General features: G+C 42.9%; 1 protein-coding gene across 1 annotated transcript in view; it reads right to left on the reverse strand.

The window, feature by feature from the left end:
* Efcab8 (EF-hand calcium binding domain 8) overlaps nt 1-14,339 on the reverse strand; it is an 85,570-nt gene that overhangs the window by 21,383 nt on the left and 49,848 nt on the right. The window contains exons 17-21 of the mRNA XM_023560108.2: nt 12,236-12,440; nt 11,179-11,388; nt 9,737-9,871; nt 4,400-4,618; nt 3,750-3,908 (exon numbers count right to left, since the gene is read on the reverse strand). Coding sequence (XP_023415876.2) covers nt 3,750-3,908; nt 4,400-4,618; nt 9,737-9,871; nt 11,179-11,388; nt 12,236-12,440 — 928 coding nt within the window. The remainder of the gene's footprint in view (nt 1-3,749; nt 3,909-4,399; nt 4,619-9,736; nt 9,872-11,178; nt 11,389-12,235; nt 12,441-14,339) is intronic.

Here is a 14,339-nt window from a genome sequence, read left to right on the forward strand (position 1 = left end):
TACCAATCCAACCAATCCTCATATTCAAACACACAAGACTTCTGGGGCCATTTTAGATGTAAACCAAAATGTTTCACCTTTGGCCCTCAAAAGATTCATGTTTACCTTGTTATATAACATGCATTTAGTCCATCTCTAAAAGTCACCAAAGTCTTAACAGTTTCAGTATTGCTAAAAGGTCCAAATACCAAGTCTCCTTTGAGACTCAAGGCAAACTCTTAGTTGTGAGTCCCTGTAAAAATTAACAATAAAGCTAAATACTTCTAATATATAATCATACTAGGTAAACATTTCTACTCCAAAAGGGAAAACTAGGGAAATGGGAATCAGATCAAACCAAAACCAAATTCCACCAGAGCAAACATTAAATGTTGTAGCTCCATGCTCAGCACCCTGGGACAGTTGTGGTGAGATGACATAAACTTCAAAGGGCTTGGGCACCTGTACCCCTGTGACCTTGCTGGTCACAGCCAACATGGTTTCTCTCTTGGGCTGGCTCCGCTCACTGCCTATGGTTTTCTTCAGCAGACATTTCTCATTCCTGGCATCTCCAACTCCCCACAGTCTCCACTGCACCTTTGGCTTCACTCTCAGAGCTTTAAACTTTACTCTCTGGGAGGTCCTGGTAAGAACTATGATCCTGTCACACATTTTTGTATAACCTTCTAGGCCTTCTTTTCAAATGTGGGTAGAAGCCTCTGTGACCCCATAACTCTTGAATTCTGCATTCCTGAAAAATGAGCATAAGGTCTGCTGCCAGGTCAGCCAGTAGCCTGACTCCCTGGAACATGGCAACATCCTCTGAATGCTTGGATGACGAAACTAGGAAAATACTTCCCTAGGTGGCTATTAATGAGCAGGGTGACCTGGAGCTCTCGTCTCAAAAGTTTTTCAAAAGTGTTTACCCTTTTATAGCTTTAAACTTGTAGTGAGTGGTGTCTGATCATTTTCTGACATGCTCTCAAAGTATCTTTCTTGATGTCCTGTTCAAAGTACTTGGCATGTCTTTTCAGAAACCACACTTGGCCCCAATTTTACAGGTCCTTCCTTTCTAGCCAAACTGCAAATTTTTCACATCTTTTGCCTCTCCATTTTGTTTCTGAATTTCACTGTAGATTTGAACAAAAGTGGCCAGCAGTATTTGTGCTGCACCCACTCAGTTGCTTTGAAATTTTTTCCACTAGACCTTTAAATTCAGTCTAATGCAAAGTTTTAGGACACAGAAAAGACACAGACACATTATTTGCCAGAATTAAATACACACATGCTCTAGTCCAATTTTGAATACAGTGTTATTCCCAGCTAAAACTGCATGAGACTGGTCTTTGCTGTTCACATTCCTATCACCATCTGATTTTCTGAGATTCAACCAGAACTGCAAGTCAAGTGCTGCTTATAGCATTCTAGGGTTTCTCTACCCTACATCTCCAAAGTTTTCCAAATTTCTTCCAAAAACTAGTTACAAAGACTTGTAAACCACATGGCCATATACAGTCACAGCAACAACTCTACTGTTAGTACCAAATTTTTGTATTATTCACTTTTCCTGTTACTGGAACAAAACACCCAAAACTCACAATTTAGAGAAGGAAAGGTTTATTTTGGATGACAGTTCCACTGAGCTCAGGCAAGAATCATCTGGCTGCAAGGCAGAAAGGACCTAATAGAGGGTAAATGCTCACACCATGGCAGCCAAAAAGCAAAAAGGAAGAGAAAAAGAAAGAGGGAGAGGGAGAGAGAGAAGGCAAGAGAGACAGAGATAGAGATAGAGACTAAGATAGAGAGGCAGAGAAAACAATCCAAGAATAAGAATATATCCGTCTGGTCACAACTCCACTGACCTGCCTCCTCCAACCGGCTCCATCTCTGAGCATGTGAGACTGTGGGACAAAATTTTAGATCTAAACCATAACAATGGTTGATCAATTCCCAACAGATCTGAATACAGTGAAAATTCTTTTTATACTGAAACTATATTGAATTTAACATATTTTTTGCAAAATTCAAAAAGTACCTAAGGTTACAAAATGACTGACAAATTGCAAACTCAGACAATGCTTTGATCTAGCAATCTCACTTTCAGGTATTAATTCTACAGATGTGTTTTCCCATATGTGAAAAACATTTCTATGCACTTGACACTGAAAAAATTTCCCTTAAAAAGCAATTATATTAATAGTATAGTCTGTGGCTTACTACCCAGTTATAAAAAAATAATATATTATGGAGAAAAGCAAAATGAGTACATATGACATAATACCTCTATGTAAAAATAAGGGTGAAATGATTTTATACATTTCAAAGGATAAGAACTGTTTTGCAGGTGATGGGAATGAAACTCTTCATGTAAGCCTTTTTATAATGAATGCCTAGAAAATTATACATATCATAAAGATAATCCTTTTTAATACCTGTATTTGACTATATGATCAAACCCAGATAATGAAACAGAGCACTGTCAGCCCCTAGAAGAACCCCTCAAGATTCCTTCTAGGGACAAGGGACACAGCTCAATAATACAGCACTTTCCTATACAGCACATGTAAAGCCCTGAGTTAAATCCCCAGTACTACAAAAAAAAACCCTTCCAGGCATTCTGCTCCTCCCACAAAATAATCACTTCCAACAAGAACAGTTTGTTTTGCCTGCTTTTAAACTTTATACAAATGGAACCATAAAACCTGTAATATATATTCTTTGTTTTCTTTCACTTAAATCATTTGAGGAATTATTTTGTAATGCGTAGATACACAGTAATCATTCCTCTTTACTGCCAAATTATTATTCTATAGTGTATGTAGACCACAATTCACATTTCCAGTCTACAATGAAGAGCTTTTACATTGGTTCCAGTGAGGAGCTGTTATAAATAGTAGTCTATTAACATTCTCATTCATGTTTCTCAGTGCAAAGATTTTTCTGGGTTATAAACCTAGAATGGAATTGTTAGATCACAGGGAAGCATGTATTTAAATGTAGCAGCTATTGTCAAATAATTCTCTGAAATGATTATGCCAATTTATAGTCCTACCAGCAGCAAAGCTCTACTTGATCTGCATCATTGCCAACATGTAGTACTGCCTGTCTTTTTAGTTTCAGACATTCTGGTGGGAATGTAGTGGAATCACATGTGGCTTTTATTTGCATTTTCCTGATAACTAAGAATAAGGTACTTAATTTCACCAGTTATGAAGCAAAAATAAGTAATTCTTTTTATGCAGTACTAGGGTTGAACCCAAGCCCTTCACAGTCAACTACAACCCTAATCTTTTTAAATTTCTTTTATGTTTAGACAAGATCTTGCTAAGTCACTAAACTGCCCAGATTGGGCTCAAATTTGTGATCCTCTTGCCCCAGACACTCAAGAGTGCAGGGGTTACTGGCATATACCACCATGCAGCTAAATATCAGTGGATTGTGGAGCATGTTAATATATTACCTATTCAGAAAATATGTAAATATTTTAATTGTCTTTTTAGAAAAACTCCTAACTCCAGAGTCCACCCTGCAAGATCAAAGCACATGAATAGGAGTATAGGTACATATGCGTATATATGTGTACATATTTAGTATATGCATGGTTGTGTCTTACTGATTAAACATGACCTCTGATTAACAGATAGTTCCACAAAAGCCAAACACAAAAGGAAAACATGAAACAAGCATAATTTCAGTATAGAAATCATAGTCCCAGCTCCTTGATAGGGTTCAAAAGCACTTTTCTGAGCAACCCCCCGGACGCTCCCTACCTCCTTCTCCTGCACAGGAATATAGTATGGAATGTTGGTCTGGAGCCGATCAGGAATTAAGAACCGGAACTTGTTCTCTGTTTCAATGGAGATCTTCACCCCACTGGACTGGGGTGATGGATGCCCAATAAATGTGCAGTAATCTTTGATATCCCATATCTAGGCAGAAAGTATGAGTTAGTAGCCCAGCATCCTTTGACCTCACTCCTAACTCAGTCTACAGGTTCCTCCCAGACCATTCTTTCCTTTGGGAGCAGTTCTTGGGAAACACACAGCTATTCAGGACCAGATGGGATCTACGGCAGATCACTTGGTTGGCAGGCAGAGGGGGTGTGGTGGGCTGCAGTTCCTGAGACAGCAGGTCACAGATGGCCACACGGTTAGGAGATGAGGGAGCCGTGAGAGTACAATGCAGGAGCTTAGGCTCATGAGTAAAGGTTCTGAGATGGGGTGCTTATAAACAATCCCTCACTCATCCCACTGGGCATGTCAGGGTAGAGGACTCCTAAATAATCCTCTCAGTTCTCCCATATTGTTTTACAAATGACTCCAGACCCAGGTGGAGGAGGAACTAAAGCCACATGTACCAATGAGATAACTAAAAGTTTGGCAGGCCCAGCCCCTTGATCTTAACAAGTGTTCTTCCTCACCTTGATGCATCCTTTACAATCTCCTGTGATAAGGATCCAGTCATTTTCATCAGTGGCCATGGCGCCCACGACATCCCCATTATCTTCCAGGTCCACAGGGAACTTCCCCAGCAGGCCTCCATTTCCATGGATAGACCAAGCATAGATGTAACCATCAGTGCAGCTGCTCAGCATGGCAGCCGTGTGTGGCAGGCGAGGCCTGGTCTGCAGAAAGATTATCTACACAAGAGAGGTAGGCCTGGCTCAGCAGGGCTGTGAACCAGGGTCTGCCCTGGCATCTGTCTCATATTGCTGAGGGTCCTGGACAAGTCCCCATATCTACTGGTCTCCCAACTTTCAAGATGCCCTTTCCTATCCACCTGGTGATAATAACATATTCAGGAGTATGAACTACTTGAGGGTAGGGATTTTTAACCAAAAATGGTTATAACTAATAAATTACTTTGGCAAAACAGCAGGATACAAAACTAATGCATAAAAATCTGTTACATTTCAATTTACTAACAATACACAATCTGAAAAAATTAACACAAGCAATTCCATTTACAATATCATCAGTAAAACAAAATACTTAGAAATACTTAGAAACTTAACCAAAGAAGTAAAAGATCTGTACAATAAAAGCTACAAAACTGAAAGAAATAAAAGACATAAATAAATGGAAATATATAGTCATGGATTGGAAGACTTAATATTGTTAGGATATCAATACTACACAACCTATCACAAACCTATGGTGTTTTTTGTAGAAATAAGAAACTCTATCCTAAAATTCATATGTAGTCTCAAAGGAATCTGAGCAGCCAAAACAGTTCTGAAAGGAAGAACAAACCCACAACTCCTGACATCAAAACTTACTAGTAAACTACATTAATCAAAGCAGTGTGGTGATGTATAAAGATAATCATGTAGATCAGTGGAATAAAATAGTCCAGAGATAAGCCTTTGCATAAAAGGTTAAATAAATTTTGGCAAAGTATTTTCAACAAATGGCTCTATGAAACCTAGATATATACATGCAAAATGAACTCTTATCTATACCATATAGATAAAATTAATGTAAAGTAGATTAAAAACAAATTTAAGACCTAAGATCAATAAATTCTTAGAAAAAAAAAGTTAAAAACTTAACAAGAGAAGATTTAATGGTGGCTTCTCAGATATAATGCAAAAGCAGAGGCAGCAAAGAAAAGCAGGCAAAGTGGACTTGATAAAACATTGTAAAATGGGGGCTGGGGATTTAGCTCAGCGGCGTACTGCCTTGGAAGCAGGCAGTTGTGAGTTCGATCCCCGGTACCGATAAAAAGACAAAAAAAAAAAACATTGTAAAATGTGTACATCAAAAAAAAACAGTATCGGGCCGGGGGTTTAGCTCAGCAGCTTAAGTGCCTGCGTGGCAAATGCGAGGTCGTGAGTTCGATCTCCAGCACAAAAAAAACAAAGAACAGCATCACTGCATAATTGTTGACAATAGCTAACCTGCAAAAGATACCAAACCCAAGTGTCCATCAACAGATGAATAAACAATATACGTGCCTAGAACTTCTGAACAGTTCATGAGAATCGACTATTATATGCAATGAAATGAACAGCTACTTTGAAGAAAAACAGACATTATGGTATCCATTGCTGATTCTGTATCATCACGCTGTGAAATCCAGTAATGCTTTTATTTCTTTTTCAGAGTAGTTTTAATCTGTTTTGTCTTATTTAATTTCAACATACATGAAGGTATAGACACCTGTTTTGAAGAGAACAAGAGACATTCTGGCAGCCATTGTTGATTTTCCTGTTGTCTGGTTTTGAAGGCCTATAATGCCTTCATTACTCTGTTTTGATCACTTTTATACTATTTTGTTTTGTATGAATTCATTGTGTGTGAAGATATAGACAACTATTTAGAAGAAAACAAGAGACATTATGGTAACCACTGCTGATCTCCTGTTGTCTTGTTTTGAAATCTGTGTCACTTACGTTATTTTCTTCTGATCCGTTTTGTTATATTTTGTTTTATCCTCTTTAAAATAAAATTTAAAAAAATAGATGGATAAGAAAAATATAGTAGGTACATACAGCTGAATAATGTTTAGATTAAAAGAAAGAAACACTAAAAGAAAGAAAATTCTGACACATGCTAGCTACAATGTAATGAGCCTAAAGAACATTATACTAAGTAAGCCAATCCTAGAAAGACAAACATGATTCCAATTATATGAGATATTAGAGTACTCAAAATTAAGAGATAGAAAGTAGCTGAGGGAGAGGGGAATGGCAAGTTATTGTTGAATGAGCATCCTTGTCCCAACCCCTCTGACTCCTTCCCTCCACTAAGGAATGCCAGACACCAGGGGTGATCAAGAGTCCAGATCCTCTCCTGGGCACTATCCTGAAAAGCTGTCGTCTGCTCCCATCCTGGCTCCCCACTTCTGAGAAGGGACTTGGCTGCTCATGGAACAGCAGGGAAGAAATGGGACATATACAGAGGCCTGCAGCGAGAGGCAGCATTGGCAGGAAGCACACTTGTCCACCACAGTGTCTCTCTCCACACGTACATACACATGTGTCTCACTAGTAGACATTCAGTCCCTTGTATATGAATACCTAATTGAAAAGCTAGTCAAGACTCATGATGCAAGAACAGGTTAAAAACTGGGCATGATGGTGCATGCCTGTAATCCCAGCATTCAGTAGCTGAGGCAAGAGGATTGCTGTGAGCTCCAGGCTGTCCTGGGCTACATAGTGAGTTTGAGACCAGCCTGAACTGCATAATGAAACCTTTTTGTCTTTCAAAAAGACAAAAGACAAAAAGTTTACAAAATACAAAAAAGGCAGGGGATATAGTTCAGCGACACAGGGCCTGCCCGGCAAGTTGCAAGGCCCTAAGTTTGGTGCCTGGTATCCCCAAACAATAAAAAAATTTTTAAAAATACAAGGATTTCCCAAGAGTAACTTACAGAGAATTAAACTATACAAAGAAGAGGAAATCAGACCCTGAAAACAGGCAAACTTGGAATCAGGACCTAACTGTGCCATTTTCTGACAGTGGGTTTCACAGGCCACGTCCCTTATCTCACTGATCTTATTTTTGTCTATAAAATGAAACGAATAGTGCATATCACCTGGAGTTATTTACAAAATAAAAATAATTTCTATACACCACAGAGTTCACTGCCTAGCAGATAGTAAGAGCTCAATAAACGTTAACTGCTACTTATATTACCACTAGGCTGAAAAGTAACACAACTTAGCAAAAGCTTTCCAGGAATGTGTTTTAAGCTTGAAGTTGTACTCCTGGGAAATAGAAAAAAAATCTGAAATATATGTACAAAGATGTTCACTGTAGTGATTTCTACAAAGGCAAAACCTAGAAACTTAACCATTTGGCAGCAATAGCAGACACTGGATAAACTCCCTGTGGATACCAGAACACCCCATGGCTAGAAGTAGGCAGGCAGGCTGTGGCTCCAAACGTTAGAGCCCAGCAGGCACCAGGAGCAGGTCACAGAACATGCATGAGAGGTCCCTAGATTCACATATATAGTCATATTATAGGCTTGTGTATGCACAGAAAAAAAGCCTGGAAGGCTAGCAATATAGTTCCCTCTAGAGACTGAGGAAGTGACAGCTAGCCTTTCTTTAATTTTATTCACTTCTACAGAGCTTGAATTTTATAGTTTTAATGAAGGACATGTATCACTTTCTAATTACAAAGCAAGACAGAAGAATGTGGAATGGGAGAAAAGAACAGCAAGAGAGAGACAGGTTCTTTCTTGCACTTTCCAAATCAGCTTTCCTGAGAGGGCCTTTGCACTCACTGCCCCTCCTGCCAGGGTCACCTGCCTCCCAGATAACAGGGAGCCATGGCCCTCACTGCTTCAGAGTGCTACCGCACCAGCGCCGGCCCCACTGCCCACACCCAGCTCCCTCCTTCCCAGCTTCCTTGTCCTCCCCTGCACTTGCTCCCTCCATGCCATGCCTTGACCTGGCCTGCCAGTTAGCTGTCTGCCTCACTTCAACCACGGTGTCCTCTCTACAGGGACAGATTGTCTTTGTCCACCGCTACCTCCCTAAAGCCTAAAAGTCAATAAATCCTCAATCAATAACCACCCATGCCTTCATAGTACCAGTCATCGCCAGCCTGAAAGGAGTCACAGATGTAAAGGGCTGAGTTTACTCCTGCCTGCCACTCCTGCCCTGACAACGGTCCCTGCAGTGTATGCACACCACCGCCCAACAAGGGTAGGGAGGACATTTGGTGCGATGAAAAACTGGCACTACCTATATGTCTGTCAATAGAAGACTAGCTTAAAGCTCATGCAATAGCCAAATGATAGGGTACCACGCAATCAAAAGAATAAAATGACAAAATAAGATGCAATGAAACATGAAAATATATCCATGAAATATACATGATTTTAAAATGGCTTGGGTATAGCTCAGGGACAGAGTGCTTACCTACCTAGTTTATGTGAGACCCTAGGCACAACTCCCGTCACTGAAGAAAAAAGGTAAGACACAGCTAAAATTTATAATTTTACAACACTTGGCTTTTAAAAAAAGTGCAAGCTTATCTGTCAGTGACTGCTGCTGCTGCTGCTGCTGGGAGTGAAGAGGGGAGGATGGAGTCAAGCAGGCAATCTTTCTTTATTTAAAGATATTTTTAAGAGAAAAGAAAAAACATTTAGAACCTGGAGGCAGCAACAAGAGCCAGCCCCAGCCATCCACCCACACTGCAGGACCAGCTCCAAGGAGCCCTTGTTCTTAATCTCCAGTCCATGGAGCTCAAAGACAGGAAAGGCCTTCTACACCCTAACACAGTTATGATGCTTCTTTCAGGAACCAAAGAAGTATCACACAGTAAAAGAGTGTCCAAGGGCAGAAAGGGGAAGATACAGAAGAGACGAGGATAGAGATGAACCAGCCCTATTCTCTCTCTCTCTCTCTCTCTCTCTCTCTCTCTCTCTCTCTCTCTCTCTCTCTCTCTTCTCTCTGTCTGTCTCTCTCTCCCTCTGTCACACACACACACACACACACACACACACACACACACACACACACAAAGCACCCTTGCAGGCAGGGGAAAGGCATTCCAACAACAGGCTCTGGAAATGCCATTTCTACCATCAGCCAAACCCCAGGCAGAAGGGATATTGCTCCCCTCTATATGTACCCATGCCTGGAGAGCACTCCCCAAACACAGCAGTCCTGACCCCAGAACTCTGCACAGCACCATCCTCCACGACCCCTCCCCAGCACTAGGGTGAGTCCAGCTGACCCCCTAGTCCAGGGACCCCAGCCCAACCCTGAGTGTGCACCCTGTGGCTGAGCATGGCCGACCTTTTCCACTGATTTCTTAGACTGCAGCAACATTTTCTTCTGGGATTCTTCTTTTCCCATTTCAGCCTCTCTGTAAGATGATTGTTTGTAAAGGGACTTCCTTGATGAATTGGATCTTCCAGTGCCGAAAGATACCTGGAAAAAAAAAACCAGGCCTCCCAGATCACATAAGGGTGCCTTCCTTCCCTATAAGGGACAGAGATCAGAGACAGATTATGAAAAGCAGCCACCCTGTGATGTCCGGATAATGCTTTACTGCATCTTGGCTATCTGGTGTGTGCTGGGCTTCAGACACTCTGAGGCTAGGGAATGCCCATTTTTCAGTGATACACTATTTTGCTCCCTAGAGAAAACACCTGAGTCTGCCTTTGCAGAAGATCCTTTCTTTGTCACAGAAGTGGTCACCTGGCAAAAAATGAGGCCAGAGAGTCTTCACTGCTCTAGAAGCTCTGAAGCCAGTGGTATAATCCTGATCCTCCAACACTGGCATGAGCATCTAACTGTATCGTAAAGCATATGTGCCTTAGGGAAGAATTACTCCCAGCACATCATTCTGGAGCTGGGTCTACACTGCCCTGTGCTTGCATGTGTTTGGAAAAGGTGTCTAGAGCAGGAATCAGCACTCAGTTGCAGAAACAACTGGACTAGTCCCTCCAGCACCACACAAAAGACCCTGCTGTAGTCACACAGTATTGGGATGCTGTAGTCACACAGTATTGGGGGGGGGGGGGCTCCAAATCAAGTTTAAGAAATAAAACAGCAAAGGGGTGAAGGCAGTTTCACTTCAGTGAGTTCCTTGGGGCGAGGGACAGTCATGTCTGGTACAGATGGCTCCAGCCAGCACTGGGCTGCCTGCTGGAACTCCACTCCACTTGTAAATAACCCCTGCAGTTGTGAGGCAATAGGTCTTCCTGCTCCTTCTCCCTATCCACAAAAGAGAACTGTCAGTTATTCTAGGTCATTCTCAGAAGAACCAGTCCTGGAACATCCTCAATAAGGCTCAGGGGAAGAGGATAATGCTTTGCTGCATCTTGGCTCATGCCCTTGTGGCCTGGGCTCCAAGGAGACTAAGTGTGCTTGGGGCCTCTGTGGGACACTCCTGGGCCAGCACCTGGCAATCAATCTTGAATACTAAAAGATCAGCACAGGCTCTAGCATCTGCTTGTAGATTTTCAGGGCTGTGCCTCCTCCGGGTCTGCCAATAACTTTTGAGGTTTTGGAGCCTGGTATGGCAGTGCTTGGGGAAGTAACCATGCCCAGGCTTGAGGCAACACAGTAGGTTAGCTATAGTGGGACTACAGCAGCGAGGCACTCTGCCTGCCCATCTTGCTCAAAATGAATGAGTGGATGGGAAAGTGCCTTCCAGATATCCTGGGAAAAGCCCACCAAATCACAAAACAAGCACTAACAAACAAACACCAGCAGGAAGGGCTCTCTTTCACCTGATAGGACTGAGGCCTTTCTTGCTCCTTGGTGCCTGGGTGTCTCGACACAACAGGAGCCGACATCAGGGTCCGCCTCGGGTTGGCCTTGCCCATGGTCCTCCAGCCACAGCCAGGGAGCTTCTTGGAGGTCTTATGTGCCCATTTCTTTTCCATGCAGGTTTTGGTGGGTCCATGGCTACAGACCACGCATCTCTCCCCTTCTTGCACCTGTGCTGGGAAGATAGCATCCCTGAAGGCATTGCAACCTCCTACAAGGAAACTTGGGGCCTCCCTAGTCCAATGCTGAAACCTCTGGTCCTCTAGTTGCCTGAGGACTTGCTTTCCAGAACCCTCACATCCGAAAACCTTCAGAGGAAGGCTTATAACCCCAACCCTGTGCCAACCTTCACAGGAAAGCTTATAACCCCATCCCTGTGCCCCAAGTCCCCAAAGGAACACAGCTTCTGTGAGGAAGCCAGTCTCCCCACCTGTAAAATAGACAGTGGTTTCCAAAGCTTTTTCATTGTTTCTAATCTAAGGAAAGTCACAAGTGTAAGAGCAATAAAATGCTGAGCTATTCTTGGGGAGGCTCCATCCACCCAAGCCCCTTGACCCTGCAGTAGCTTCCAAACATCTCTACCTAGCACAGCTGGAAAACCACTGCACAAGTTAAGCCCTCAGGACCCTGTCAGCTTTAATCTTGTGTGATATAGTAATTCCAAGCCTGTACAGGTTTTCTAGGTCCCCATCATAAGCCTGGTGACTTTACAGCAATAAAATGTAACTGTGATGATAGATACTTCCTCTAAGGAGTAAGTAATCTATCAGAAATGACAGGGCTAGAGCCATGAGGCTTGGCTGTGTGGCCTCAGACGAGGTGTTTAACCTCTTTGTGCCTCAGCTTTCTCATCAGTCAAATGGATATAATGGTAGAAACTAGCATTTGTTCTTGTAGCTCAGAGCCCCTCCAGAACACATCATTTGCCCTCTGCTTCCCAGGCTGTGTCCCGCCCTCCCATCTCTCCCCAGTCCTGGCCTCCAGCTAAGACAAAAGTCAGAGGGAGTGTGACCATACCTTCACGGGCTGTAAGGGCAGGGGGCTCACAGAGGCATTGAAATTCAAGATGGGCTTCAACATGTTGACGTTCCAGAAGAGGATGTCCCCATTGTAGGAGGAGGTCGCAAGGAACTGGTTCTGGTACTTGGCCATGCAGAGCACATCCTCTGTGTGGAAGGTCTGCCAGTGGTGGCATAAGAGCACTGGCTTGGTCTTGTGGAACCTGTGCGTATGCCCAGGGACAAGAGGGCAAAGAGCATAGCCTTTAATGCTCTTTCGGGAGAACCATGGCCCATCAGATGCTGCAAGCCAGCTCAGAAGGAAAAGCTCTCGGTCATCAGAGCTAGTTTGAAGCCCTGCCCCACTTGGCCTCACTTCCTAAACTCTTCTAAGTGCCTGCTATAAGGGTTCTATCCACAGGCTTCCAGAGTATTAATCCTAATCCACTCCCATTCAGACACCAGGCAAGGATTAGGGGAAAGCAGGCGAAATCACAGCCCCATAAAGGCCCTGTAAAGGAAGGGCCCTGCGTGTGGTGTTTCACCCTGTGATATGGTCCTATCCCAAGTGCTTCCCCAACCCTCCCCTTCTCACACTTCAGGTCCACCCACCCATGACATCTCTGCTAATCCGCTCTGACGGTTCCCCAGGACTGTATCAGGTTTCCGTTCTTACCTCCCTACAGAAATTTCTATTTTTTTGTTCACAGCACTTCATGTACTTTATAAGAGAAATTGTTTGATTATTTGACAGACTGTGTTCTCTCCAAATTCCCCCAAACCTAATCCCCAATGTTAAGGAATGTGGAGGTTGTTATAGTTAATGCATTGTGTCAACCTGAGTAGTTTAAAGTTTTACTGAGAGACTCAGCAGGGAGCCAGAATCTTACTTTGCAAATATCCTCATCCTGTGCATGAAGAAGGCACAGAGATTTTGTGAGTGCTATATTCGCCTGGGTGGGGGTGGGGGGCTCTGGACAGTATAAGGGGGGAAAAGAAACTTGCTCTTCCTCCCTTTTTCTCTGGCTGCTTTAGCTGGTTTATTGCCTTAAAGTCTGCCCCAATGCCATGCCACCCTGCCTTGCAGTCGGCTGATTATGGCCTGAAACCTCCACAAGCTGTAAGCTAAATAAACCCTTCCTTCCTTCATTTTAGGTGTTGGGTATTTTGTCCCAGCAATGAGAGAAAAGTAACCAAGATAGAGGTGACTGAGTCACAAGCACAGAGTCCTCATAAATGAGACTAGTGCCCTTAGAAAAGAGGTTTGGTGGCTCACACCTGTAATCCCAGCTTCTCAAGAGGATGAGGTACACATTGGTTCTGTTCCTTGAGAAAGACATCAATCCCGGAGGTGATAATCTAGTTTAGCCAAGCCAGGTACTGATGCTGGCACAGCCTGAGGCCTAGAAGAATGTACTTTGCATGTGAGAAGGATATAAATGTTCAGAAATTAGAACAGGAATGCATGGGAGGATTTCATATTCTCCCAAAACCCATGTAATAAAATTTATTTCCACAGCCATATGTGGTGGCACACATCTGAAACTCCAGCACTCAGGAGGCAGGCAGGAGGATTGCCTTGAGTGTGAGGCCAGCCTAAGATACACATTGAGTTCAGGGTTCAAGGGCAGCCTGAACTACATAGCAAGATCCTGTCTCAAAAAACAAACAAACAAATGAAAAAACAGTTTCCCAATGTGAGGGGACTGGTTGTAGAGCCTTTGGGAAATGATAAGGTATAAGGGTGGAAACACATGAATGGGATTAGTGCCCTTTTAAAAGAGGCCCCAGAGAGATTCTTTGGCCCTTCCATCAGGTAATGTTATAGCAAAAAGACAGCTTTCAGACTGGAAGTGTGGCTTGGTGGTAGTGTTGTCCAGTACACGAGAAACATACATTCCATTATCAGCACCACAAAAGCAGGAGAGGAAGACAAATTTCTATGAACCAGACAGTAGGTCCTCACCAGACACCAAACCTGCTGGTACCTTTATCTTTTTTCTTTCTTTTTTTTTTTTTTTTTTTTTTTTTTTTTTGGTCTTTTTCGTTTTTATCGGTACCGGGGATCGAACTCATGACTGCCTGCTTGCAAGGCGGGTGCTTATGCTGCTGAGCTAAATCCC

This window comes from Cavia porcellus, unplaced genomic scaffold (genome assembly GCF_034190915.1).
Source record: "Cavia porcellus strain 051 isolate PalLab524CR breed Dunkin Hartley unplaced genomic scaffold, mCavPor4.1 scaffold_5, whole genome shotgun sequence".
Taxonomy (NCBI): Eukaryota; Metazoa; Chordata; class Mammalia; order Rodentia; family Caviidae; genus Cavia; species Cavia porcellus.